The sequence below is a fragment of the Cetorhinus maximus genome, chromosome 9, assembly GCF_964194155.1.
Source record: "Cetorhinus maximus chromosome 9, sCetMax3.hap1.1, whole genome shotgun sequence".
Lineage (NCBI taxonomy): Eukaryota > Metazoa > Chordata > Chondrichthyes > Lamniformes > Cetorhinidae > Cetorhinus > Cetorhinus maximus.
In genome coordinates, this window is record NC_135887.1 from 25,187,259 (window position 1) to 25,215,030 (window position 27,772).

Sequence of the window (27,772 nt, forward strand, 5' to 3'; positions counted from 1 at the left end):
ACCCGGAGACTTGCCAGCCCACAGCTCCATCAATTTGCTCAGTACCGTTTCCTTAGTGATTTCAATTTCACCAAGTTCCTCTCTCCCTTTCACCTCCTGATTTGCAGCTATTACTGGAATGTTTTTTGTATCCTCTATAGTGAACACAGATGCAAAATATTTGTTCATTTTTTCAGCCATTTCCTTATTATCTGTTATTAACTCCCCACTCATACTTGCTAGAGGACCAACACTCACTTTACTTATTCTTTTCCTTTTTAAATACCTGTAGAAACTCATTATCCGCTTTTACATTTCTAGCTAGCTTCCTCTCATACTCTAAGCAGCCTGAGAAACAGATGGAATAAGGTTCAAATATCCCCCCAATATTCTTCCAAATTTCAGTGAGACTTTCAAAAATAGACATGATAATTTTCATGGCCAAAGCCGTTGGGAATATTTCAATCTTTTTCTGACAATATAAACAGGCTGGAGTTGGCTACTTTGGTACTGGTCCCTACTGGATGAACATACCTGCTGCTGGATAGGTGGAACAGAGCAGTAGATGTGTTGTGCCTGCGGCTGATGGCACAGTATTTCATGTTGTCCATTCTGCTCAAGCGTACACCCAGGCAGGTTGTTGGTTTCATACTTGGGATTCTGGATCTGTGAAAGAATGAAGACCAGGTGTAAAGAATCTATTCTTTAATTTTCTTGGACTGTGGCTTTAAAAACTACCACGTCTGCAATTGAAAGGCATGTTCACTGGGACAGGATGGAGAATATACAATGTTGCTATCTCCTGGAACAGAGTGTGCCAGGCTGGACAAAATGGTGCTGGAAAGGGGTCCTGATCCTGATGAGGGGGGAGCTCATAGAAACCTATAAAATTCTAACAGGACTAGACAGGGTAGATGCAGGAAGGATGTTCCCAATGGTGGGGGAGTCCATAACCAGGGGTCACAGTCTGAGAATATGGGGTAGACCATTTAGGACTGAGATGAGGAGAAATTTCTTCACCCAGAGAGTGGTGAGCCTGTGGAATTCATTACCACAGAAAGTAGTTGAGACCAAAACACTGTATGTTTTCAAGGAGTTAGATAAAGTTCTTGGGGTGAAAGGGATCAAAGGGTCTGGGGAGAAAGCGGGAGCAGGCTCTTGAGTTGGATGATCAGCCATGAACATAATCAATGGCGGAGCAGGCTCGAAGGGCCGGATGGCCTACTCCTGCTCCTAGTTTCTATGTTTCTATCTAAGGGGAACTGCCTAGCAACAACATTTTAATTGGCTCCTGATCAGGTGACAAAGGTTTTGTGTGACAGCAGTGAGCAGAGAGATCCTAGCCTGCGAAGAGAACATACCTAAAACCTCTCTCTCCAATGTGTAAGATTCTAGTAAATCTACAAAGCTAGCTAGCTGGCTTTTTCTTCATATCTCTGTAACCTGCTCTCTCTGAAAAACCCCCTGTCAAGAGATACATTGAAAAGTAAGCTTTCAACCAGTGAACTACAGACTGAAAGTGCTGGAAGACCATCTCATGTCATTAACAATGAATTGCAAGGAATTTGGGAAGACTTCAATCCCTCTATTCCTGTACTCTGGATTGGTGCTATTGAACTGTTTTGTCTCACCCTTAAAATCTATGTTTTGTATGTCTTATGTGTGTGTTTGAGCATAGGGGTTAAGAAGGGGTAGAGTTTAAGTTATAGAGCTAAAAGTTAGCAGTTTATATTTCTTTATTTTGCCACTGGTTAAGGACGATATATTTAATAAACAGTTATTTACTTATTAAGTTTACAAACCTGGTGCTTGTATTCTGTTAACCTAAATTAAACAGTTAGGTAGAATTGGGGCAATCTGGTGGTTTGGTCAAACTTTTCACATTTGTCTTGGCTCGGGGAGCAGTGGGGCTTGATATTACAGCGCACTATCCCCAGTGAGTTGTGACACCAGGAATGAAGCACAATGAATGACTGAAATGGCTGATAATTGCCTGGTTAATGGGAGATCTTTTCGCCTGAGGAACAGACTAGTCAGGAGGTAGTATATTCACCGAAGTTTCTATAACAGCATTTTGTGTATTTTGACAGCCTTAAGGCTGTAACAAAATAGGGAGACCTCTGTACTTTATATCACACAATTACAGCTGCAGAACAGGACAGCCCCGACTGAATGTCAAGACCTTGATCTCTCTGTCCTCACCCTTTTCCCTGCACCAACACAGTTTATATGCTGCCTAAATTGCTTGGAGTAAGAGGCAGAATTATAGCATTGTCCTCCCACCATGTGCCAGTTTAGCAGCTTGCTAGTGAGGTCATAAGATGATTGGCACATTCACCCAGTACCTCAAGAATCTTGCATTCCTAATCAAGCAACCATATCCTTAGATTGCCTGGAACCATTAACAGAAATATATCCCTCGAGATTAGGTGACACAGATCAATGCAATCTTTTACATTTTCAATTTCTCGCCAAGTTTTCCAAATGTTCTCTAGTTCAGTGTCTGTACTAAATGGATCTTCCATTAAATTCTTATAGCTTCCTCTACATTAAATACAAGCATTGAGAGTGGTATGCTTTACATTTACAACTATATAGCCTGTAGTGTGCCTCGGATTGACAAGTGGTAAAAGTGTGAATGTTTCACTTAACTATCCAATGGTGAACTAATGACATCAAATCAATTCAATAATTCTGGGGATGTTGCAATTATCCATCAGCTGGCTCCATATTTGATCTCTTTGTATTTTATTGGGTTTTCTTTCACCAAGTTCCCTAAATTTTGGGACTTACTGGACTTTTCTTAAAGCACGTGGGCCAGCAACAGCTATGTTGGAATTGGTACTGTGTAGTATGATTTTACAATGTAATGGCTGGGTCCTTTGATTTGTCTGTTCACTGTCACTGGCTCCATTCCTGTCCCAGCTGAGGTGGACTTGGGACCTGTCTCCTCGCCTTGTCCCAGAAAGTGGAAGGCAATGGCCAACCATCACTGACAAAAACTGCCAAGAAAATGGCTCAAGCAATGGTGAAGCATCAGCAGACAATGAGCCAAGGACCTGCCTTTGGGCAGTGCACACATGATACGACATGAAGAGATCAAGTATGATTATTTGTGTGTCCAACAGGCGATGTGGTGCATCTAGTGTGTGGGTGAAGAGAGTAAGTATGCTTTCTGCTTTTGTGTGTGATTGGCTTCTCATTTTCATCCTACACCACTGGCTAGCAACAGATACGAAAAAGAGAGCCAAATACGTAAGGCTCTCCCTGTCAGTACACAGCCTCTCCATCGGCAAGTTGTGCCTCCTTGTGGTGACACATAGAAACTGTGTCCCTCACAGCCCCAGGGTAAAGCTTCAGAGGAACTCGAAGGAGGTTTGGTCCCAGTCATGCAATGTGCAGGCCCACTGGCATGTGGACACACGCTGGCATTCATGAACCAAACCTACAGGTCTGGGCGAATACCTCCACTGCCTTGAGGATACCTTGGGAAATTGAAGGCTAAGGGAGTAAACCCATTTTTAAAAAATGTGGAGAGGGGAGCCCTGATGTTTGGATAGCCCAAGATTTCCATAAATTTGGCCCAGGCTTGCATTTTTCACTGTCCCATTTATCAGTAAGAGGTTATTTAGAGAGCAGCCTGTGAGATCATAAGACCATAAGATGTAAGAACAGAAGTAGGCCATTTGGCCCATCATCTCTGCTGCAACGTTCAATGAGATCATGGCTGATCTGATAATCCTAAACTCCACTTTCCTGCCTTTTCCCCATTACCCTTGATTCCCTTACTGATTAAAAATCTGTCTATCTCAGCCTTGAATATACTTCATGTCCCAGCCTCTACAGCCCCCTGCGGTAAAGAATTCCACAGATTCACTACCCTCTGAGAGAAGAATTTCCCCCTCATCTCTGTCTTAAATGGGCGGCCCCTTACTCTGAGATTATGCCCTCTGGTCCTAGACTCTCCCACAAAGGAAACAACCTCTCAGCATCTGCTCTGTCAAGCCCCCTAAGAATCTTATATGTTTCAATAAGGTCGCCTCTCATTCTTCTAAACTCCAATGAGTACAGGCCCAACTGACTCAACCTCTGCTCATAAGAATATCCCTCCATACCTGGGATCAACCTAGTGAAACTTCTCTGGACTTCCTCCAATGCCATTATACCTTTCCTTAGATAAGGGGACCAAAACTGTTCACAGTGCTCTAGGAGTGGTCTAACTAGTAGCTCGTATAGTTTTAGCAAGACTTCCCTATTTTTATACTTCATTACCTTTGAAATAAAGGCCAACATACCACTTGCCTACCCCATTACCTGCTGAACTTGTATGCTAGCTTTTTGTGATTCATGCACAAGGATCCCCAAATCCCTCTATGCTGCAGTTTTCTGCAGTCTTTCTCCATTTAAATAATATTCAGCTCCTCTAGTCTTCCTTCCAAAGTGTATAACCTCACATTTTCCCACATCATATTCCATCTACCAAGTTTTTTGCCCACTCACTAAACCTGACTATATCCCTCTGTAGACTCTTTGTGTCATCCTCACCACTTGCCTTCCTGCCTATTTTTGTGTCTTCCACAAACTTGGTGATAGTACATTCACTTCCCTCATCCAAGTCATTCATATATATTGTAAATAATTGTGGCCCCAGCATTGATCCCTCTGGCACTCCACTGGTTACAGGTTGCCATCCTGAAAATACCCCCCTTATCACAACTCTCTGTCTTCTATTCATTAGTCAATCCGCTGTCCATGCTAATTTACTACCCCCAACACCATGGACTCTTATCTTATTAAGTAGCCTTATGTGCGGTACCTTCTTGAATGCCTTTTGGAAATCCAAATACATTACATCTACTAGTTCCTCTTTATCTATCCTGCTTGCTACCTTCTCAAGGAATTCTAATAAATTTGTCAGATACGATTTCCCCTTCATGAAGCCATGTTGACTCTGCTTGATTATATTATGTATTTCTAATGCTCTGCTATTACATCTTTTATAATAGACTCTAAAATTTTCTCAGTGATGCATGTTAAGCTAACTGACCTACTGTTACCTGTTTTTTTGTCTCCCTCCCTCTTTGAATAAGGGTGTTACATTGACAGTTTTCTGGGATTTTTCCAGAATCTAAGGATTCTTGGAAGATTACTACCAGTGCATCCACTATCTGTGTAGCTACTTCCTTTAATATCCTAGGATGCAACCCATCAGGTGCAGGTGACTTATTGGCCTTTAGCCCCATTATTTTTGCTAGTACTTTTTCGCTAGTGATTGTTGTTATGTTTATTTCCTCCCCTCACTTTTGCCCCTTGATTATTTAGTATATTTGGAATGCTATTAGTGTCTTCTAGTGTAAAGACTGATGCAAAGTATTTATTCAACTCCTCTGCCATTTCCTGGTTCCCAGTATTATTTCCCCAGCCTCATTCTCTAAGAGGCCTATGTTCACTTTGGCCTGTCTCTTCCTTTTTATATATTTAAAGAAGCTATTACGTCCACTTTTATATTACTTGCTAGTTTACCCTCAAAGTTTATTTCCTTCCTCTTTATTTTTTTTTTGGTCACCTTTTGTTGGTTTTTAAAACTTTCCCAATTCTCTGGCTTGCCACTAATCTTTGCCACATTGTATGTTTCTTCTTTCAATTTGATGTTATCCTTAACTTCTTTGGTTAACCATGGTTGATTTATCCCCTTCCTAGAATCCTTCTTCTTCACTGGGATATATCTTTGTTGCAAGTCATGAACTATTTTCTTAAACGTCTGCCATTGTTCATCAACCGTCTTTTCTGCTAAACTCCTTTCCCAGTTCACTCCAGCCAACACTGCCCTCATTCATTTGTAATTATCCCTATTTAAGTTTATCGCAGTTGTTTCTGGCCCAAGTTTCTCACTCTCAAACTGAATGCTAAATTCTACCATGTTATGGTCACTGTTTCCTAAGGGTCTTTCACTCTAAGATCATTTATTAAACTTGCCTCATTACATGTTACCAGAACCAAAATACCCTGATCCCTGGTTGGATTCACATCATATTGTCCTAGGAAACTGTCCCAAATACACTCTATGAATTCTTGCTCAAGGCTACCTCTGCTAATTTATCAAGAAATGGCTGAAGGCACTGGATATTGCAAAGGCAATGGGCCCTGACAATATTCCGGCAATAGTACTGAAGATTTGTGCTACAGAACTCGCCACGCCTCTAGCCAAGCTGTTCCAGTACAGCTACAACACTGACATCTACTTGGCTATGTGGAAAATTGTCCAGGTATGTTCTATTCACAAAATGCAGGACAAATCCAACCCGGCCAATTACTGCCCATCAGTCGATTCTCGGTCATCAGTAAAGTAATGGAAGGGGTCATCAACAGTGCTATCAAGCTGCACTTGCTTAGCAATAACCTGCTCACTGACGCCCTGTTTGGGTTCTGCCAGGGGAACTTAGCTCCTGACCTCATTACAGCCTTGGTTCAAACATGGACAAAACAGCTGAACTCCCGAGGTGAGGTGAGAGTGACTGCCCTTGACATCAAGGCAACATTTGACCGAGTGTGGCATTAAGGAGCCTGAGTAAAACTGGAGTCAATGGGAATCGGGGAAAAATCTCCACTGGTTGGATTCATACCTAACAAAAAGGAAGGTGGTTGTGGTTGCTGGAGGTCAGTCATTTCAGCTCCAGGTCATCACTGCAGGAGTTTCTCAGGGTAATGTCCCCGGCCCAACCACTTTCAGCTGCTTCATCAATGACCCTCCTTTCATCATAAGGTCAGAAGTGGGGATGTTCGCTGATGATTGCACAATGTTCAGCACCATTCACGACTCCTCATATACTGAAGCAGTCCATGTCCAAATGCAGCAAGATCTGGACAATATCTAGGCTTGGGCTGATAAGTGGCAAGTAACATTTGCGCCACACAAGTGCCAAGCAATGACCATCTCCAACAAGGGAGAATCTAACCATCGCCCCTTGATGTTCAATGGCATTACCATCACTGAATTCCCTACTATTAACATCCTGGGGGTTACCATTGACCAGAAACTGAACTGGACTACTCATATAAATACTGTGGCTACAAGAGCAGGTCAAAGGCTAGGAATCGTGGGATGAGTAATTCGCCTCCTGACTCCCCAAAGCCTGTCCACCATCTACAAGGCACAGGTCAGGAGTGTGAGGGTATACTCTCCACTTGCCTGGATGAGTGCAGCTCCCACAACACTCAAGAAGCTTGACACTGTCCAGGACAAAGCAGCCCACTTGATTGGCACCACATCCACAAACATTCACTCCCTCTACCACCGAGGCACAATAGCAGCAGTGTGCACCATCTACAAGATGTACTGCAGGAATTCACCAAGGCTCCTTCGACAGCACCTTCCAAACCCATGACCACTACCATCTAGAAGGACAAGGGCAGCAGATAGATGTGAACACCATCACCTGGAAGTTCCCCTCCAAATTGCTCACCATCCTGACTTGGAAATATATTGCCATTCCTTCACTGTCACGGGGTCAAAATCCTGAAACTCCCTGCCTAACAGCATTGTGGGTGCACCTGCACCACATGGACACCGTGGGCTGAATTTTCTGTTTGGCGGGGGATTGGAGCGGGAGCAGGCGGGCATGGGCCTGATCACTGCCCGCGATTGGGTCCGCGCCGCCATTTTACTCGGGTGGGCCAATTAAGGCCTGCCCAGCATAATGCCCAATTGCCGAGGATAGCGGGAGTGGGTGGGCGGCGGCAGGAGTTCATTGTCTGCCAGGTCCAATGGCGACCGGGTGGCCTGTTTATCAGAAGCGCTGGCAGCCTTTACAAGGCTGCTCACAATGTCAAGTGGAAGAACTCACCAGAGGGCTTCTGGTGAGGCCAGTCTGAAGGGTAAGCCAGCGGAGCAGGCGAGGCTGGAGGGTAGGACAGCGGGACAGGCCAGGCCGGAGGGTAGGGCCAGTGTGCCCCTCGTTTCTCGGATGACTGTCTTGCTGCCCTCCTCGAGGAGGTGGCAGCACGGCAGGAGGTGCTGGTTCCCCAGGATGGGAGGAGGAGGCCCCCCGACATGACAAAACGTGCCTGGGTGGTGAGCTCCCGCGACGTGGTGTGGCGCACCTGGAGCTAGTGTCGCAAGCGCTTCAACAACTTGTTGCACTCTGACAGGGTGAGTACCATGTCGGCATTGGTCACGTAGCCCAGCAGGTCGGCTTACCCTCTGCTGCATCCCCTGCCAGGCTCCCCCCACCCCCACAAGTCTGAGTCTAGGGACTGCATTGAATCATTGACGGCATTTCTCCTTTGCTGGGTGGGCAAGCAGATGCTGCCCATCCTGAGGTCAGCCTGAGCGGGTGATGAAGAGATGTGTATTGCCCCCGCAGCATGTGTTACACTGAGTCCCACAAGACTGGTTTGGGGGCAACCTGGAGGAGCAGCACCTAGGCGCTGCGTTTGAACCCCAGGACATCTCCAAGTCAGGGTGATAACATGCTGGGAGGGGAGCTTCAAGGTGGCGTGGCAATGAACCATCTGCTGCGCTCTGCGCTCTGCGCTCCACGTGTTGTGCCAAGGTCCACTGGTGTCAGTGAGGCTGGAGTGCTAAGGCCAGGAATTTATGCCCAACAGTGAGGTCAGCATTGTTCTCCCAACAGCCATAGCACTGCTGAATGTTAACTGATTTAATTTTGCAACATAGCTTGATCATTAGTTATGGAAGGATGAGCGCGTAATAATCCAGAGGGTAGGGATACCCTTTGACATTGTCTCCACGTTAACTGATCTACTGTCCATTTCTGTGAGGCAGGCACCAGCTCAGATACTAGCACCTCAGTGGGCACAGTGGTGAGGACACTTCACAGTTGCTGGAGGAGCTGGCAGAGACAGAGAGTGCCCATGGCGCAAGCAGTCGGAGGACTGCAGGGAACCAGGCACATTCCTGATGATGTGCCTCTGGACTCATCTGGGTGTGCAGGAGCATCTGTGGGAGATACATGAGGCTATGCTTGGCTTGGTCTCCGTGGTGGAAGAATCTACATGGACGATCACCGAAGCAATGAGTCACATGTCTGAGTGCCATGCGTCCTCCATGGGGAGAGTGGCGACTCTCATGGAGAGCCTGCTCCAGGAAACCCGTCAGGGCTTCTTGGGGATGCACTCTGACCAGCAAACCCTCACATCGACATTGACCTCAGCTGGTCAGTGCCAGTGTGGGAGATGGTTTGGGCATCAGCTTTCCCAGCTCAGTGACCATCCGTCCATGGTGAGCAGGGAGGTCCGAAGCAACCCCACGTTGGCGCAGCAGCTACCTAGTGTCTTTGCAGGTGTCTCAAGGCGCTCTGGATGAGGGCGGCAGCTCCTCCGCCCCTCTCCCAGTGTCTGTAACATCTAGTGAGGCTGCGACGACTGGGGAGATGCCAGCTGTGGAACTGGCAGTTCCCTCCCAGGCGGGGCCAGCACAGTCTCCACGGGCCACAGGACGACCACCAAGTTCATCGAGGCCAACAGGACAGCAGAGTCAGCAGGCTGTCTCAGATGCCACGCTAAACCATGGGGCAGCACCAAGACGTAGTATCTGGAAATGAAAACATAAGGCACCTTAGGCACACCATGGGTTTTTCACTGGTGCTTCTGTGTTGGCCCGAGATGAGGTCCTTTTGATTTGTTTTCTTTGTTAACACTATTCTCTTTTTTTTGGGAATAAGTTGGTTTGCTTGACAGAATAAATTCAGATTTGTCACCATGGCTGAGGGTGCCTCTTTTCTTCTGCATGTGTATGGTTTCCAAAACTGTAATGAGTGCTTTGTTGGACATTCAGCTTTATTAACAAGGCCCTTAGTAACTGTTCCTAACCTGGCAGATTTTGCACTTAGGTGTCGAGTATCGAGCCTACAGGCTTGTCCTGGTGGTCCATCTATGGTGTGCTAGCTGAAGGTTCATTGGATTAAAGCCTCCCGGATGTCCCTGCCTCCCTGGAGTATGCCCAGGTCAGTGTCTACCCCCTCAGCATTTCCCTGTGCACGCTCATTCTCGGAATCATTGCTGGACTCATCGTGTGCAGCCACAGCCACTGCATTGACGTCTTCATCGTCCACTGTGTCCCCACTTTCCAGCACGAGAATGTGGAGAGCGCAGCATGCAACCACTATCAACGAGACATGATCTGAGGGGTACTGCAGTGCACCCCCTGAGCGGTCCAGGCATCGGAAGTTCATCTTGAGAAGGCCAATGGTTCTCTCCACCACAGCCCTTGTGGAAGTGTGGCTCCTATTGAACCGCTGCTCAGCTTCTGTTCTTGGATGGTGGAGCGGCGTCATGAGCCACCTTCTGAGGGGATAGCACTTGTCACCCAGCAGCTATCCATCAAGCTGGGCTGGAGCACTGAAGAGCCCCGGCACCTGGGAGTGTCTGAGGATGTAGATGTCATGGGAGCTGCCTGGGTACCTTGCACAGACTTGTAAAATCAGCAACAAAAACAAAATTACCTGGAAAAACTCAGCAGGTCTGGCAGCATCAGCGGAGAAGAAAAGAGTTGACGTTTCGAGTCCTCATGACCCTTCAACAGAACTAAGTAAAAATAGAAGAGGGGTGAAATATAAGCTGGTTTAAGGTGGTGGGGGGTGAGGGGAGAGAAGTTGGGGGGGTGGTGGTGGTTGTAGGGACAAGCAAGCAGTGAAAGGAGCAGATAATCAAAAGATGTCACAGATAAAGGAACAAAGAGGTGTTGAAGGTGGTGATATTATCTAAGAGAATGTGCTAATTAAGAATGGATGGCAGGACACTCAAGGTACAGCTCTAGTGAGTGTGGGGTGGAAGGACTGAGGGCATTACAGGCATAGAATTAAAAATAATGGAAATAGGTGGGAAAAGAAAAATCTATATAAGTTATTGGAAAAAACAAAAGGGAAGGGGAAGAAACGGAAAGGGGGTGGGGATGGACGAGGGAGTTCAAGATCTAAAGTTGTTGAATTCAATATTCAGTCCAGAAGGCTGTAAAGTGCCTAGTCGGAAGATGAGGTGCTGTTCCTCCAGTTTGCCTTGGGCTTCACTGGAACAATGCAGCAAGCCAAGGACAGACATGTGGGCAAGAGAGCAGGGTGGAGTGTTAAAATGGCAAGCGACAGGGAGGTTTGGGTCTTTCTTGCGGACAGACCGCAGGTGTTCTGCAAAGCGGTCGCCCAGTTTGCGTTTGGTCTCTCTAATGTAGAGGAGACCACATTGGGAGCAATGAATGCAGTAGACTAAGTTAGGGGAAATGCAAATGAAATGCTGCTTCACTTGAAAGGAGTGTTTGGGCCCTTGGACGGTGAGGAGAGAGGAAGTGGAGGGGCAGGTGTTGCATCTTCTGCGTGGGCATGGGGAGGTGCCATAGGTGGGGGTTGAGGAGTAGGGGGTGATGGAGGAGTGGACCAGGGTGTCCCGGAGGGAACGATCCCTACGGAATGCTGCCGGGGGGGTGAAGGGAAGATATGTTTGGTGGTGGCATCATGCTAGAGTTGGCGGAAATGGCGGAGGATGATCCTTTGAATGCGGAGACTGGTGGGGTGATAAGTGAGGACAAGGGGGACCCTATCATGTTTCTGGGAGGGAGGAGAAGGCATGAGGGCGGATGCGCGGGAGACGGGCCGGACACGGTTGAGGGCCCTGTCAACGACCGTGGGTGGAAAACCTCGGTTAAGGAAGAAGGAGGACATGTCAGAGGAACTGTTTTTGAAGGTAGCATCATCAGAACAGATGCGACGGAGGCAAAGGAACTGAAAGAATGGGATGGAGTCCATACAGGAAGCGGGGTGTGAGGAGCTGTAGTCGAGGTAGCTGTGGGAGTCGGTAGGCTTGTAATGGATATTGGTGGACAGTCTATCATCAGAAATTGAGACAGAGAGGTCAAGGAAGGGAAGGGAAGTGTCAGAGATGGACGATGTGAAAATGATGGAGGGGTGGAGATTGGAAGCAAAATTAATAAATTTTTCCAGGTCCCGGCGAGAGCATGAAGCAGCACCGAAGTAATCATCGATGTACCGGAGAAAGAGTTGTGGGAGGGGGCCGGAGTAGGACTGGAACAAGGAATGTTCCACATACCCCATAAAGAGACAGGCATAGCTGGGGCCCATGCGGGTACCCATAGCCACACCTTTTATTTGGAGGAAGTGAGAGGAGTTAAAGGAGAAATTGTTCGTTGTGAGAACAAGTTCAGCCAGATGGAGGAGAGTAGTGGTGGATGGGGATTGTTCTGGCCTCTGTTCAAGGAAGAAGCTAAGGGCCCTCAGACCATCCTGGTGGGGGATGGAGGTGTAGAGGGATTGGACGTCCATGGTGAAGAAGAAGCGGTTGGGGCCAGGGAACTGGAAATTGTTGATGTGACGTAAGGTGTCAGAGGAATCACGGATGTAGGTGGGAAGGGACTGGACAAGGGGAGAGAGAAGGGAGTCAAGATAACGAGAAATGAGTTCCGTGGGGCAGGAACAGGCTGACACGATCGGTCTGCCAGGACAGTTCTGTTTGTGGATTTTGGGTAGGAGGTAGAAGCGGGCCGTCCAAGGTTGGGCGACTATCAGGTTGGAAGCTGTGGGAGGAAGATCTCCAGAGGAGATGAGGTCAGTGACAGTCCTGGAAACAATGGCTTGATGTTCAGTGGTGTAAAATCAGCATCCTGTGGTCACTCACTATCTGCACGTTCATGGAGTGGAAGCCCTTCCTGTTGACGAAGGCACCGGGCTCACCTGCTGGTGCCTTGATGGCCACACGTGTGCAGTCTATTGCACCCTGGACGCGGGGGAAGCCAGCAATCACTGCGAAGCCTCTGGCTCGCTGTGTCTGGCTTGCCTAGTCCCAACAGTAGTGGATGAAGGTCAATGCATGCCTGGACAGAGTGTCTGTAACCTGCTTGACACAAGTGTGGACGGCTGATTGGGAGACACCGCAAAGATCACCCACCGACCCTTGGAAGGAGCCAGAGGCATAGAAATTGAGAGCAGCTGTGACCTTCAGAGCCACTGGCATGGGGTGTCTACCCACACAGTTAGGGGAGATCTCAGGCCCTATCATCTGACAGATATAGTTGACTGTCTCCCTTGAGAGATGGAGCCTCCTTCGGCACTGCACCTCAAACATATTGAGGTAGCTGCTTTTCCGCCTGTATACCCTGGCAGCAGGATAGTGGCATCTTCTGCGGCCCCTTCCACCTTGGACTACCTCTTGGCCCTGCATCCCTTGTGCCTGCGCCTGACCTCCCAAAGGTGGCTCCCCTGGAGGCTGAATATGCACTCCTAGCCTCCTCCCCCTTCTAGCCCTCCCTTCCTCCTTGGAGAAGCTACCTCCAATGGCCAGTTCAGCTCCCATTCCCAGGCTAAGGGAAGGCTTCCTGAAACCTGCAGGCCCAGAAAAGATTACTCACTGCAGAGTACTGACCTGAAGGTTAAGAGTCCCGACAAAGCGGCTGGTATGCGTTTTGAAGTACTGCAGATCACACAGGCAAGTTTCAAAAACTTTCAGAAATAAATGCTTGACAATGCACACTCACAAGCCCAGTGAGCCCTCATGTCCCGCCTATGGATGAGGTTAATACAAATGTGTCCTACCCGCCTGCCTGTTGCGCCCGTGCGCCAAGCCGAAGATTGCACAGGCAGGCAGCGAAAAATCGGCGTCAATTGCCGTATCAAAGGCCTTAACTGGCTCGTTAATTAATGACAGGCATGCGTTGGGCATCATCGTGCGCCTGCCCAGCAAAATATCGCGAAGGCGCACGGTAACATCGGGATGCTCGCCCAACGTCACCGTGTGTCACTTTACACGCGGACGTGTAAGCCAAAGGGAAAATTCAGTCCCATGTCTCCATAATGGCTATAAGATCATACCCATTAACCTCTATTTACGCTGTTAATTCATTTATTTTGTTCCAAATACTATGTGCATTTAAGTAAAGAGCCATTAATTTTGCCTTTTTACCATTTTTTCTTCCTTTGACCCTATTTGCTGCTTTTTTTTTAATGTTTGTAGACTCTGTCCCTTCCTGTCACACTCTGGGCATCATTACCTAAATAGCTGTCCTGCAATGCTGCCATATCCTTTTGCTTTGTAAGCCTACGTATCCCCTCTCCAGAACCCTCCCCCACCCCCTCTATTTAGTGTAAAGCCCTCTCTGCACAATGTTAATTCTCTACCCTGCATGGATAAATTTATGGTATGCTGTACAATCTATGACTCTGATAAGCTCTGTGGTTCCTGACTTATGTTGATTCATTCTATTACAGAGTTTACTGTTGGAAACATTAAGGTAATGTCATGATAAGACTATATGATGATGAGTTAATGACAAAAAGAAGACACTTCAGTTGCAAAGCTTAAAATTGCAGAATCAATAACTTATTTTACTCAGATTCAAACATTAACATTTATTGAGAAGAATGTGCATTTATTACCTTACTGTTATTCTTTCACATATTTAAATAATTATTAATAGTCCACTTGTTTCTCCCAATTCTCTTGCTGACCTCCATCCAGACAGTTTGAGCTTTGGCTTTAATCAGAGATCACTCCTGGTACAGGATCACCAAAGCATCCTCTTCCAAAGGCGGATTTTCCTCACATCCTTTGCTTCCGTCCTTCTGTTGACAAAAGTGTCTTCTTGTGCATATAAATAAACTGACCTTCCCTTTTATAACAAGGAACAGCCCTTTAGAAACTGCTGCCTCACTGGCTTTCCCATCCCCAGCTAATAAGCATTCTGTACTTATTCCACACATGTAGGGCATCTGTTGAGGTTAATGGGAGGGGATGGGCTCCCTCCTGACCCTCTCCCTGCAGAGCTGCCACTTTCACTGTAGTGATTCTGTCAACCCATGCTGACTGGCTTTTGCATTTCAAATGATTGATTAGAATTAACTGAGCAGGGAGTGGGATCCAGTTACCACCACACTGAGTTTCCTGTATTGATATAATATTCATTTTCTTCAGGAGGAATAATTTAACTTTGTATTTCCTCTGACCAGATTAAAGGATTGCTCAAGCATCAGGTCAGATTACTGGGATGTGACTAAAACCAATGCAGATATTGATTGGAAGCCATTCCAGTTTGTGACAGGATTGCACTTGCAGCTTGTTGGAAGGTAGCTACTAATAAGAACATTAAGCCATGAATGATTTAATTTTCCATAGGTCTGTCATCATTTCTCCGCACAGCCCCCCCCACCCCCCCGCCAGCCCCTGCAAGGTACTGAACTGGAACTATCAACATATCATGGATTAGATCATGGAGTAGCGATACAATAGGGATAGCGTGGTCCTGAGTCAAGAATCAGATTCCCCCAGTCAAGCAGGAATATTGATAGCCTAGAATACCCAATCCAGCAATAGCCACGTCTAAACTACTGGGGTAACTATATCCAACTCATCAGATAATTCTGGTATACAATGCAATGTGCAGCATTTATTGATCATTAAAAAAGAGTTGGGACATTTATCAAGTTGAAGCTGATCTTCCTGTCCTGAAGTAAGTTATTTAAAAACATCCATGCCTATAAATTCCTTTATTCTTTAAGGCAAATGGGTGCAGGGAATGATCCTGGAGATGCAGGGCCAAGTAACTCCCCAGATGACGACTGAGATTGGGAATCCCTCCTGAATTGTCATGTGGAGCAAGTCCCGTTCAGCCATCATCCCTGTGCTCCCTGAACTACATTGGCTCCCAGTTAAACAACAGCTCAATTTTAAAAACTCATCCTTGTTTTCAAATCCTTCCATGGCCTTGCCTTTCCTTATCTCTATACCTTTCTCCAGCTCTACAACCCTCTGTGTTCTCTGCGCTCATCCAACTCTAGCCTCTTGTGCATAGCCTGATTTTAATCACTCCACCAATTTTTTTTGCTAAAATATACTTAATTCAAAAAGAAATATCTAAAAGAACATTAAAAAATACATTTCAAGTTGTCAAAACAAAGTGCAATAAACAACCAACTTTTTCCACAGAGCATGTTGCACTTTGAGCTGCCTCAAAGCAATTGTATTAACTATATACATTCAAGAACAAGCTTACATACCGAGGGGTCCTACACCGTTACCAGCCCCTCGGTGTACTATGGATGAAAGGTCTTACACACTGGTCTTTCCCCATTGTACCTTTGCAGTGGCTGCACCAAGCCTGAGTGTGTCCCTCAGAAAGTAGCCCTGGACCTTGGAATGTGCCAGTCTACGACGCTCAGTTAGGGACAACTCTTTGCACTGGAAGATCAGCAAATTTCGGGCAGACCAAAGTGCGTCTTTCACCAAGTTGATGATCCTCCAGCCGCAGTTGATGTTTGTCTTTGTGGGAACAGCCTGTAGGGCACAGAGTCCTCTCTCCATACCTGCTTTGCAAAGGCACATTCTAGAAGGAGGTGTGCAATTATCTCTTCCCACCACAGCTGATAGGAGGGCAGCGTGTGGTGGCGCAGAGACTTTGGGCGTGTATGAAGGATCTGACGGGGAGTGTCCTTCTCAGCACCAGCCAAGCTAGGTCTTGGTGCTTGTTAATAACTCCACTAATGGCAGCCAAACCATCAGCTGCCTGGGATAAAGAACAAAGAAAAGTACAGCACAGGAACAGGCCCTTCGGCCCTCCAAGCCTGCGCCGATCATATTGTCTGCCAAACTAAAACATTTTGCAATTCCGGGGTCCGTATCCCTCTATTCCCATCCTATTCATGTATTTGTCAAGCTACCTCTTAAACACCACTATCGTACCTGCTTCCACCACCTCCTCTGGCAGCAAATTCCAGACACTCACTACCCTCAGCGTAAAAAACTTGCCCCGCACATCTCCTCTATAGTTTTCTCCTCTCACCTTAAATCTATGTCCCCTAGTAAATGACTCTTCCACCCTGGGAAAAAGCTTCTGACTATCTACTCCGTCCATGCCACTCATAATTTTGTAAACTTCTATCAAGTCGCCCCTCAATCTCCTTCGCTCTAGTGAGAACAATCCAAGTTTCTCCAACCTCTCCTCATAGCTAATAACCTCCAGACCAGGCAGCATCATGGTAAACCTCCTCTGCACCCTCTCCAATGCCTCCATATCCCTCTGGTAATGTGGCGACCAGAATTGCACGCAATATTCCAAGTGTGGCCTAACCAAGGTTCTATACAGCTGCAGCATGACTTCCCAGCTTTTATACTCAATACCCCTGCCAATGAAGGCAAGCATGCCATATGCCTTCCTGACTACCTTACCCATCTGCGTTGCAACTTTCAGTGACCTGTGGACCTGTATACCCAGATCCCTCTGCCCGTCAATGCACTTAAGGGTTCTGCCATTTACTGTATAATTCCTGCCTGTATTAGACCTTCCAAAACGCATTACCTCACATTTGTCCGGATTAAACTCCATCTGCCATTTCTCCGCTCAAGTCTCCAACCGATCTCTATCCCGTTGTATTCTTTGACAATCCTCTTCACTATCTGCAACTCCTCCAACCTTAGTGTCGTCTGCAAACTTACTAATTAGCCCAGTTACATTTTCCTCCAAATCATTTATGTATACTACAAACAGCAAAGGTCCCAGCACTGATCCCTGCGGAACTCCACTAGTCACAGCTCTCCATTCAGAAAAGCACCCTTCCACTGCTACCCTCTGTCTTCTATGACCAAGCCAATTCTGTATCCATCTTGCCAGCTCACCTCTGATCCCATGCGACTCTACCTTCTGTACCAGTCTGCCAAGAGGGACCTTGTCAAAGGCCTTACTGAAATCCATGTAGATAACATCCACTGCCCTTCCATCGTCGATCATCTTTGTCACTTCCTCGACAAACTCGATCAAGTTAGTGAGACACGACCTCCCCTTCGCAAAACCATGCTGCCTCTCACTAATACGCCCATTTGCTTCCAAATGGTAGTAAATCCTGTCACAAAGAATCTTCTCCAATAATTTCCCTACCACTGACATAAGGCTAACCGGCCTGTAATTTCCTGGATTATCCCTGCTACTCTTCTTAAACAATGGAACAACATTGGCCATTCTCCAGTCCTCTGGGACCTCACCCGTAGCCAGTGAGGATACAAAGATTTCTGTCAAGGCCCCAGCAATCTCCTCCCTTGCCTCCCTCAGTACTCTGGGGTAGATCCCATCTGGCCCTGGGGACTTATCCACCTTAATATTCTTCAAGACGCCTAACACCTCCTCCTTTTTGATCTCAACATGATCCAGGCCATCTACACACTCTTCCCTAGACAAATCGACTGCTAAGTCCTTCTCTTTGGTGAATACTGATGAGAAGTATTCATTTAGTATCTCTCCCATTTCTTCTGGCTCCACACACAGATTCCCACCTCTGTCCCTGAGTGGGCCTACCCTTTCCCTAGCTACCCTCTTGCTTTTTACATATGTATAAAAGGCCTTGGGATTTTCCTTAATCCTGGTTGCCAGTGACTTTTCATGACCCCTTTTAGTCCTCCTGACTCCTTGCTTAAGTTTCTTCCTACTTTCTTTATATTCTCCACGGGCTTCATCAGTTCCCAGCCTTCTAGCCCTTATGAATGCTTCCCTTTTCTTTTTGACTAATCTCACAATATCCTTCGTTATCCAAGGTTCCTGAAACTTGCCATGCTTATCCTTCATCCTAGCAGGAACATGCCGGTCCTGAATTCTTATCAACTGACGTTTGAAAGCCCCCCACATGTCAGTTGTTGATTTGCCCTCAAACATCCGCCTCCAGTCTAGATTCCTCAGTTCCTGCCTAATATTGTTATAATTAGCCTTCCCCCAATTAAGCACCTTAACCCGAGGGCTCCGGTTATCCTTATCCACTAGTACCTTGAAAATTACTGAATTATGGTCACTTTTCCCGAAATGCTCCCCTACTGAAACTTCGACCACCTGGCCGGGTTAATTCCCTAATACCAGGTCCAGTATTGCCCCTTCCCTAGTTGGTCTATCTACATATTGTCTCAGGAAACCCTCCTGGATGCACCTTACAAATTCTGCACCATCCAAACCCCTAGCCCTAAGTGATTCCCAGTCAATATAGGGAAAGTTAAAATCACCCACCACAACAACCCTAGTGCTTTTGCGTCTTTCCAAAATCTGCCTACATAACTGTTCCTCAATCTCCCGCTGGCAATTGGGAGGCCTATAGTAAACCCCCAACATTGTGACTGCACCCTTCCGATTCCGGAGCTCTACCCATATTGCCTCGCTGCATGAGCCCACCGAGGTGTCCTCCTGTCGGACAGCTGTGATATTCCCCTTAACCAGCAGTGCAACTCCTCCACCTCTTCTACATCCCTCTCTATCCTGCCTGAAACATCTAAATCCTGGAACGTTTATCTGCTAATCCTGTCCATCCTTCAACCAAGTCTCTGTTAGACTACAACCTAGGGCAGTCCCTGCAGTAAGCTTTCCATTGTTCTCTGAAAGATGGCACAAGCTGAGGACACACCGGAAGGCAATCGTGTATATTGATACAACCCTTTGTGGGTATCAATTGTGACAAATTTCCGGGAGGTATTATCTAACTCTAGTTGTTGATAAGCATGACTCATGTCATGCTTTGTGTACGTTGTTCCTCCTGTCAATTTGGCATACAAGTCTTCAATTTTTGGATTGGGGTGCCTGTTTAGCTTAGCTACTTTCAGTTTGTACTCCCCACCGATTCGGTCGCTTTGGTTGGGTTTAAGGACGGGGACTATGGGTGCTGCCCATCTGAGGACAGCATAGGTTGTATAAGACCCAGTTCTTTTTTTTTTATTCATTCACAGGATGTGGGCTTTGCTGGCTGGGCCAACGCATCCCTAATTGCCCTTGAGAAGGTGGTGGGTGGTGAGCTGCCTTCTTGAGCCGCTACAGTCCATGTGGTGTAGGTACATCCACAGTGCTGTTAGGAAGGGAGTTCCAGGATTTTGACCCAGCAACAGTGAAGGAACGGTGACACATTTCCAAATCAGGATGGTGAGTGACTTGGAGGGGAACTTCCAGGTGGTGGTGTTCCCATGTGTCTGCTGCCCTTGACCTTCTAGATGGTAGCGTTTGTGGGTTTGGAAGGTGCAGTTGAAGGAGCCTTGGCAAGGTCCTGCAGTGCATCTTGTAGATGGTACACACTGCTGCTACTGTACAACAGTGGTGGAGGGAATGAATGTTTGTGGATGGCGTGCCAATCAAGCGAGCTGCTTTGTCCTGGATGGTGTTGAACCCCCTGAGTGCTGTTGGAGCTACACTCATCCAGGCAAGTGGAGAGTATTCCATCACACTCCTGACTTGTGCCTTGTAGTTGGTGGACACACAGTCACACACAGAGCACTATGTAATATTTAATGTAAGCTCTGGAATTCCCTCTCTAAACCTTTCTGCCTCACACTTTCCTCCTTGAAACCTACTTCTTTCATTAAGTTTTTGGTCACCTCTCCTAATATCTCCTAATGTGAAATGGTGTCAAGTTTTTTTTTTATAATGCTCCTGTGAAGGTTTTAGTAGGTTTTAGTAGGTTAAAGATGCTATGTAAATGCAAATTGTTGTTATTGGCTCAGGTAATAGCAAATCATCAGCCTGGTTTCCTTTTCCAATGTAAATCAGGTGTCATTCACTGCTGCCCACTTTGTGTCATTGCCTGAGATGAATTTAATCCCTGGTGTGTCTAGCACTATTCAACCCTGGGGCATAGGAACATACATATGAACAAACGAATTAGGAGCGGGAGTATGCCACTCGTCCCCTCATGCCTGCTCCGGCATTCAATAAGATCATTGTTGATTTGATTTTAACCTCATATTTCTGACTAACCCCGATTACCTTTCACCCCCTTGCTTATCAAGAATCTATCTACCCCTGCCTTAAAGATATTCAAGGCATTTATATCTTTCCTTAAATAAGGAGACCAATACTGTACACAGTACTCCAGATGTGGTCTCACCAATGCCCCGTAGAACTGAAGCATAACTTCCCTGCTCTTGTATTCAATTGTCCTCGCAATAATGGATAACATTCTAATAGATTTTCTAATTACTTGCTGCACCTGCATAATAACCTTTTGTGATTCATGCACTAGCACAACAAGATCCTTCTGCATCTCAGAGCTCTGCAATCTCTCACCGTTTGGATAATATGCCTCTTTTATATTTATCCTGCCAAAATGGACAACCTCACATTTTCCCAAATTATACTCTATTTGCCAAGTCTTTGCCCACTCACCTAACTTATCTATATTGTTTTGTCGCCACCTTCTGTCCTCTTTACAACTTGCTTTCCTACCTACTTTTGTGTCATCAGCAAATTTAGCAACCTTCAGCCAAGTCATCTATATAAATTGTAAAGAGCTAAGGCCTCAGCACTGATCTCTGTGGCATACCACTCGTCACATCCTGCCAACCAGAAAAAGACCCACTTATGCCTATGCTCTGTTTCCTGTTAGCTAGCCAATCTTCCATCCATGCCAAACACCTACACCATGAACTTTTATTTTCCACAATAACCTTTAATGAGGCACCTTATCAAATGCCTTCTGGAAATCTAAGTACAGTACATCCACCGGTTCCCCTTTATCCACAGCAGGCTGTTACTTCTTCGAAGAACTCCAATAAATTGGTTAAACATGATTTCCCTTTCACAAAGCCATTTTGACTCTGCCTGATTGCTTTGAATTTTTCTAAGTGCCCTGCTATAACATCTTTAATAATGGGGATTTAATAATCCCTATGACAGATGTTAAGCTAACTAACTGGCCTGTAGCTTTGTGCTTTCTTCCCCCCTCCCTTTTTGAATAAAGGAGTTACATTTGCTATTTTCCAATCTAATGGAACCTTCCCCGAATCTAGGGAATTTTGGAAAATTAAAACCAACACATCAACTATCTCACTAGCCACTTCATTTAAGATCCTAGGATGAAATCCATCAGGACCCGGGGACTTGTCAAGCTGCAGTCCCAACAATTTACTAAGTACCACTTCCCTGGTGATTGTAATTTTCTTGAGTTCCTCCCTGCCTTCCAATTCCAGATTCGCAGCTAAAATCATATCTTGGGCTGGATCCTGTATTCACCAAACACCTACACACAGACCCTTTCTGGAAGACATACTCCCCAGGTGGCGATTGGGAGTGAAAACCCTATGATTTGTCCTTGGGTCCTGCGGTTGGGTGTGGAGCCTCTACTGCTATCCCAGTGGGGTGCAAGTTAGCAAAGTGCAGACCTGGAATCCAATCTGGCAACCTCCTGGTCTGTACAAAGGGCTGGTGCTTTATCAAATATACCATTGAGAATCTAGAATTCAGTATTCCTTTCAAAACTGTCACAATGTTTTCAGTTATTTGATCATCCGCTGTATAATTAACTAATATTACCCAAAACAAATGCTTTACTGAATAACTTCGGAATGGCAGAGAATTCACAGCAGGAGAAAGCACCACCAGAAAATATTATTAAATTGATGTTAAATTAATTCATATTAATTATAATATATTGATGCTAGTGTTATTAAAATAAATTTGAAACGCTGACAGGGTGAGATGAGTTAAGGTCGGAGGAGGTTTGTGTGGAACAATAAACATAAGCATGGATCAGTTGGGCTGAATGGTGTGTTTCTATGCTGTAAATATGATATAACTGTTACATCTCATAGGTACCGGGGTGAAAGTAGAAACCTGGGGCAGGAATTTTAGCTCGGCGGGTGGGCGTGCGATGAAATGAAACGAAATGATGCGCGATGACATCGGCCAAGCATGCCAACGTCAACACACAGTCGCACAATAGTTCGGTCAGCGGGCACGTGCCAGAGCTGGCAGCCCACCCACCAACAATTAAAAGGCCTATTAAGGCCATTAAGTTATCAATTGTGCTTAATTTTTCACTGCCCGTTCAACCTAACGGCTGACAGGTAGGTGAAAAGGTCAAGTGGCCTTTGCATTTTTTTGGAAACCTCATCCACAGGCAGGATGAGGTTTCCAAAATCAAATAAAAATAAAATAAATACTTTAATTTTTAATTAAAAACATGTCTCTGCTCATGTGACAGTGTCACATGAGGGGACATGTTTCGTTAAATTCTTCTACTGTTTAATAATCTTTTAAATGCATTCTTCATCTCCCTGAGGCAGCGCTCAGCGCTGCCACTTGCATATCATGGTGGGTGGACCTTAGTTGGCGCACTAGTGTGAAATCGCAGTGCGTTGTCGATCACGGGCAGCGGTTGGCTTCCCAACCACCCCTGCTGATTCCACACGCCCAAGGGCAAAATTCTGCCCCTGGATATTAATAGATGACAAAGTGGGTACAGATAAGGGAGGTCATTCTGCTCATCTGAGATTATCTACCACCAAAAAACATACAGTTCCTATTGAAATTAGAGTGTCAGTTGTGAATAGGTTGGTACCACTCTTGTCACTGAGTTGCACGGTTGTGGGTTCAAGTCCCATTTCAGAACTTGAGTACAAAAATTAAAGATGTTACTCCAGTGTAGTACTGAGGGGGTGCTGCCTTTCTGGTGAGATGTTAAACTGTCCATTCAAGTGGATATAAAAGAACCCATGGCACTATTTCAGAGAAGAACAGGGGAGGTATCCCCAGTATCCTGGCCAATACTTACTCTATAATCAACATGACAAAAACAATAGATTATCTGACCATTATGACATTGCTGTTCTTGGACTTTACTGCATGCAAATTGGCTGCTGTATTTCCTACAATACAACAGTGACTACACTTCAAAACAAAATTTTCATTGGCTGTAAGGCACTTTAAGATGTCAGGTGGTCATGAAAAGTGCTTTCATTTCATTCTTTCTCAATTGCGTTTTTACATCATCAAACTCTGTGCTTGTGGCGGAGCCGTGCAAACAGCCACAGCTCACAGTCATTCTATCCATCATGGAAAATTAAGCTGTGACAATTAAACCTGAAGCAGCAATATCACTGCAGTGCCCCGAGATACACGCTGCCTCTTTGCTGTGATCTGTGACAGGACAGCCAGCTACCCTGCAAGTCACTGCACGCCTTCACTGTGCAAAGTTCCAGGTGATGTCATTCTTTTATTGTCAAGAGAGTCCTGTAAAAGCCCCTGTTCCGCTGTTTCCCCAAAATCTACTTTTATTTCTTTCTAGGTAACTGGAACTAGTACAAACACAACAAATTATATTGTTCGAGCCAAAAAAAGTTAAAAATTTGGACTGAATAATGCTGCTTTTATAAAGAACTCAAAGTGACAGGGCTGAGGTTTTTTTTTGTCTTAATGGGAATCCAACAAGTGCTGAACTCCTGTCAGTGATAATTTCCTGGGTCTGAACGCTTCATTCAGATTACTCATAGTCTGCTGTTTCCAGTCATAATGGAGGATGCCACCCTTAATGTTTATTCAGAAAGCCAATCACTAGAAGTGGAGCTCATGTTACAGATACTTTGAAGGCAAGGGGTAAATCTCACACTATTTATCATGCTCTAGGAACAGAGTAAAATACTTCAGCTACATTGCTGCACATCCATGAACTATTATAATTAGCCACTGGCTTACCCTCATTCATTTAACCAGTACCACTGACAATATATACTGTGCCAATTGTAAATGGAAATTGTTTTCCCTCCCTATAACTCTAGGAAAGTTTTACACTCAATAACTGTTAATAATACATTTAACAACTCTGAATGACATTCCTTTATCTGCTAATGTTCACTAGTGATTTAAAATGGTAGATGAATGTCACACAACCATGTTAAGCAATCATGTGTTATCTTAAACATAATTTTTTGCCTTGACATTTGAGGTTACCTTTATTCACACTATAGCTAGCCCTCCAATAACTGTGGATGGAATCCCTCTGTAAATAATGATGGAATGTGTGCTTTCTCTGTCACCTTAACAACTCACTAATGAAATTACGTACTCAAAAAAGTAGGTTTCAAAGTCATGTGCTCCTGCAATTTTATTTATTGAAAAAAACAGGTATATTTTCAACAGAAGTGGGTTTTTGGGACACTAATTAGAAAGAAAAGAATTGCATTTTTTTAGTGCTTTTCACATCCTCTGGACATCCCGAAAGTGCCTCAAGCCAATTAAGTACTTTTTGATGTGTAGTCATTATTGTGGGAGTTCTTGTGGCTCAGTGGTAATGTCCCTAACTCTGGGTTCTGTGTTCAAATCCCACTTCAGGGGCCAAACAGGTTGATTATCAGCCTGTAAATCCTTCTAATATGCCTGATGGCAGGCGGTACAACAGGAGAGTTTCCTGCTCAACCATATGGCAGAAGGCAATGGCAAGTACTTTGCCAAGCATAATGATGGGCCAATCTAATGGAAATCCATGGTTGCCAGTGCCTTCTTAGCACATGGTACCTGAAGAAGGAGGGGTCACTGTTGTAATGTAGAAAATATTGCAAGCTTCCTCAAACATTAATGAGATAACAACCAGATAATCTGTTTTAGTGATGATGGTTGAGGGATAAATATTGACCCAGGACATCAGGGATAACTCCCCTGCTCTCTTTTGAATACTGGCTCTGGGGTCTTTTACTGAGAGAGTAGACAGGGCCTCAGTTTAATACCTCATCTGAAAGGTAGCATGTCCAGCAGTGCAGCATTCTCTCAGTCCAAACTGGGAGTGTCAGCCTCAATTATGTGCTCAAGTCTGTAGTGGGGCTTGGATCCATGATATTCTGACTCAGAAATAAGAGAGCGCTATTCACTGAGCCTGAGCTGACATCATGAACTAATAGGTACAATAGTCATTGTAAAATTTTAAAGAGTCAGATAGAAATTGGGTTATCACACCTGTGCTAACCCATTAGGTCCTTAACAGGTTCAACACTGGTTAAATTTCCAATTAGAATCATCTGACCTGCTGTTAGGAATGCTGTGCAGTCAATGTCTTCCTTCAGGGGTCCAGGCAATGGGGGAAAAGCAATTGATTTGGGACATCTCAACATGCAGAACTTCTGCTGAGTGGCCATTAGAAGGGCATCCACATGATTGACACTGGATGTGTGGCGAGCACCCAGGCAGAGGAGGGATTGTGCAAACTGGAGTGTGTGCAGAATAGAATTACATAAAGTCAAGAACTCACTGTGTGTAAAAGTTGTAGTGGCAATTCCACGGAAGCCTGCTGAATGTCACCCTGTTGCTGGTTCAGGAGTGAGTTATTATCTAGCGATCCCGGAATGTAGTTCATGCCTGTTCGATCATGGAATGCAGTACTCAGTACTGGCAGCTGCTCATTCTGGAGAACCTGGTTCACCAGAAAACCTGTTATTAAATAAGAAACTGGTCACTTTTGTTTATCATACAAACATTTTTCTTCTCATCAGTTTCCTCCCCTTGTCTTCCATTTCCAAATATATTTAGTTCTTCCTGGAACACATTCCATGGGTGCCAGAGGCATTCTGTCACCTTGTCCAAGTGGGCACTATTCAAATGTGAACATATTGACTACAAGCAACACAGTGGAATAATATTTTGTCCTCACCCAGTGGCTACCCGTGCATTTCTAATTAGGCAGATCAAGATTGGGTACCTTGGCTAATTGTCAAGAACTAGGGACCATAAATATGGTAAAAGCAAAATACTGCAGATGCTGGAAATTTGAAACAAAAACAGAAAATGGTGGAAAATCTCAGCAGGTCTGGCAGCATCTGTGGAGAGAGAAACAGAGTTAACATTTCGAGTTTGTATGACTTCTTCAGAGACTCTGAAGAAGAGTCATATGGACTCGAAATGTTAACTCCGTTTCTCCATAGATGCTGCCAGATCTGCTGAGTTTTTCCACCATTTTCTGTTTTTATACCATAACTATGATAGTCACTAATAAATCCAATCAGGAATTCTGTAGAAACTCCCCAGAGCCTGCCCACCATCTACAAGACACTAGTCAAAAGTGTGATGGAATAGTCTCCACTTACCACCTGCAACAACAACACTCAAGAACCTCAACACCATCGAGGACAAAGCAGCCCTCTTGGTCAGTGCCCCATCCACCACTTTAAACATTCACTACCTTCACCACCGACACACAGCGGGGCAGTATGATGCGCTGCAGCAACTTGCCAAGCCTCCTTTTTAAAAAATTATTCATTCACTGGATGTGGGTGTCGCTGACTGGGCCAGCATTTATTGCCCATCCCTAATTGCCCTTGAGAAGGTGGTGGTGAGCTACCTTCTTGAACCGCTGCAGTCCATGTATTCTAGGAACACCCACAGTGCTGTTAGGAAGGGAGTTCCAGGATTATGATCCACCAACGGTGAAGGAATGGCGATATATTTCCAAATCAGGATGGTGAGTGACTTGGAGGGGAACTTGCAGATGGTGGTGTTCCCATGTATCTGCTGCCCTTGTCCTTCTAGCTGGTAGAGGTCATGGGTTTGGAAGGTGCTGTTGAAGGAGCCTTAGTGAGTTGCTGCAGTGCATCTTGTAGATGATACACACTGCTGTCACTGTGCGTTGGTGGTGGAGGGAGTTGTTTGTGGATGGGGTGCCAATCAAGCGGGCTGCTTTGTCCTCAGCCCTTCGAGCCTGCTCTGCAATTCGATAGGATCATGGCTGATCTGATTGTAACCTCAACCCCACATTCCTGCCTATCCCCAATAACCTTTCACTCCCTTGTTAATCAAGAATCTATCTAGCTCTACCTTAAAAATATTCAAAGACTTTGCTTTCACTGCCTTTTGTGGAATAGAGTTCCAAAGACTCATGACCCTCTGAGAAAAAAAAAATTCTCATCTCTAAGGGACAAACCGGATAAATACGAGGGAGAAAGGATATGCTGATAGGGTGAGATGGAGGGGTTGGAGCAGTCTTGTGTGGTGCATAAATGCCAGCATGGATCATTTGGGCTGAGCAGCCTGTTTCTGTGCTGTAAGCTTCTCTGTAATTTTGCT

The 27,772-nt window shown here is 45.5% G+C and overlaps 1 protein-coding gene across 1 annotated transcript in view; it reads right to left on the reverse strand.

Annotated features, from left to right (window-relative positions):
• LOC144684173 (forkhead box protein N1-like) overlaps positions 1 to 26,909 on the reverse strand; it is an 87,387-nt gene extending 60,478 nt beyond the window's left edge. Inside the window, exons 1-3 of the mRNA XM_078547833.1 lie at positions 26,797 to 26,909; positions 25,965 to 26,143; positions 514 to 645 (exon numbers count right to left, since the gene is read on the reverse strand). Coding sequence (XP_078403959.1) covers positions 514 to 645; positions 25,965 to 26,143; positions 26,797 to 26,884 — 399 coding nt within the window. The 5' untranslated portion in view covers positions 26,885 to 26,909. The remainder of the gene's footprint in view (positions 1 to 513; positions 646 to 25,964; positions 26,144 to 26,796) is intronic.
• Between the last annotated feature and the right edge of the window lie 863 nt (positions 26,910 to 27,772).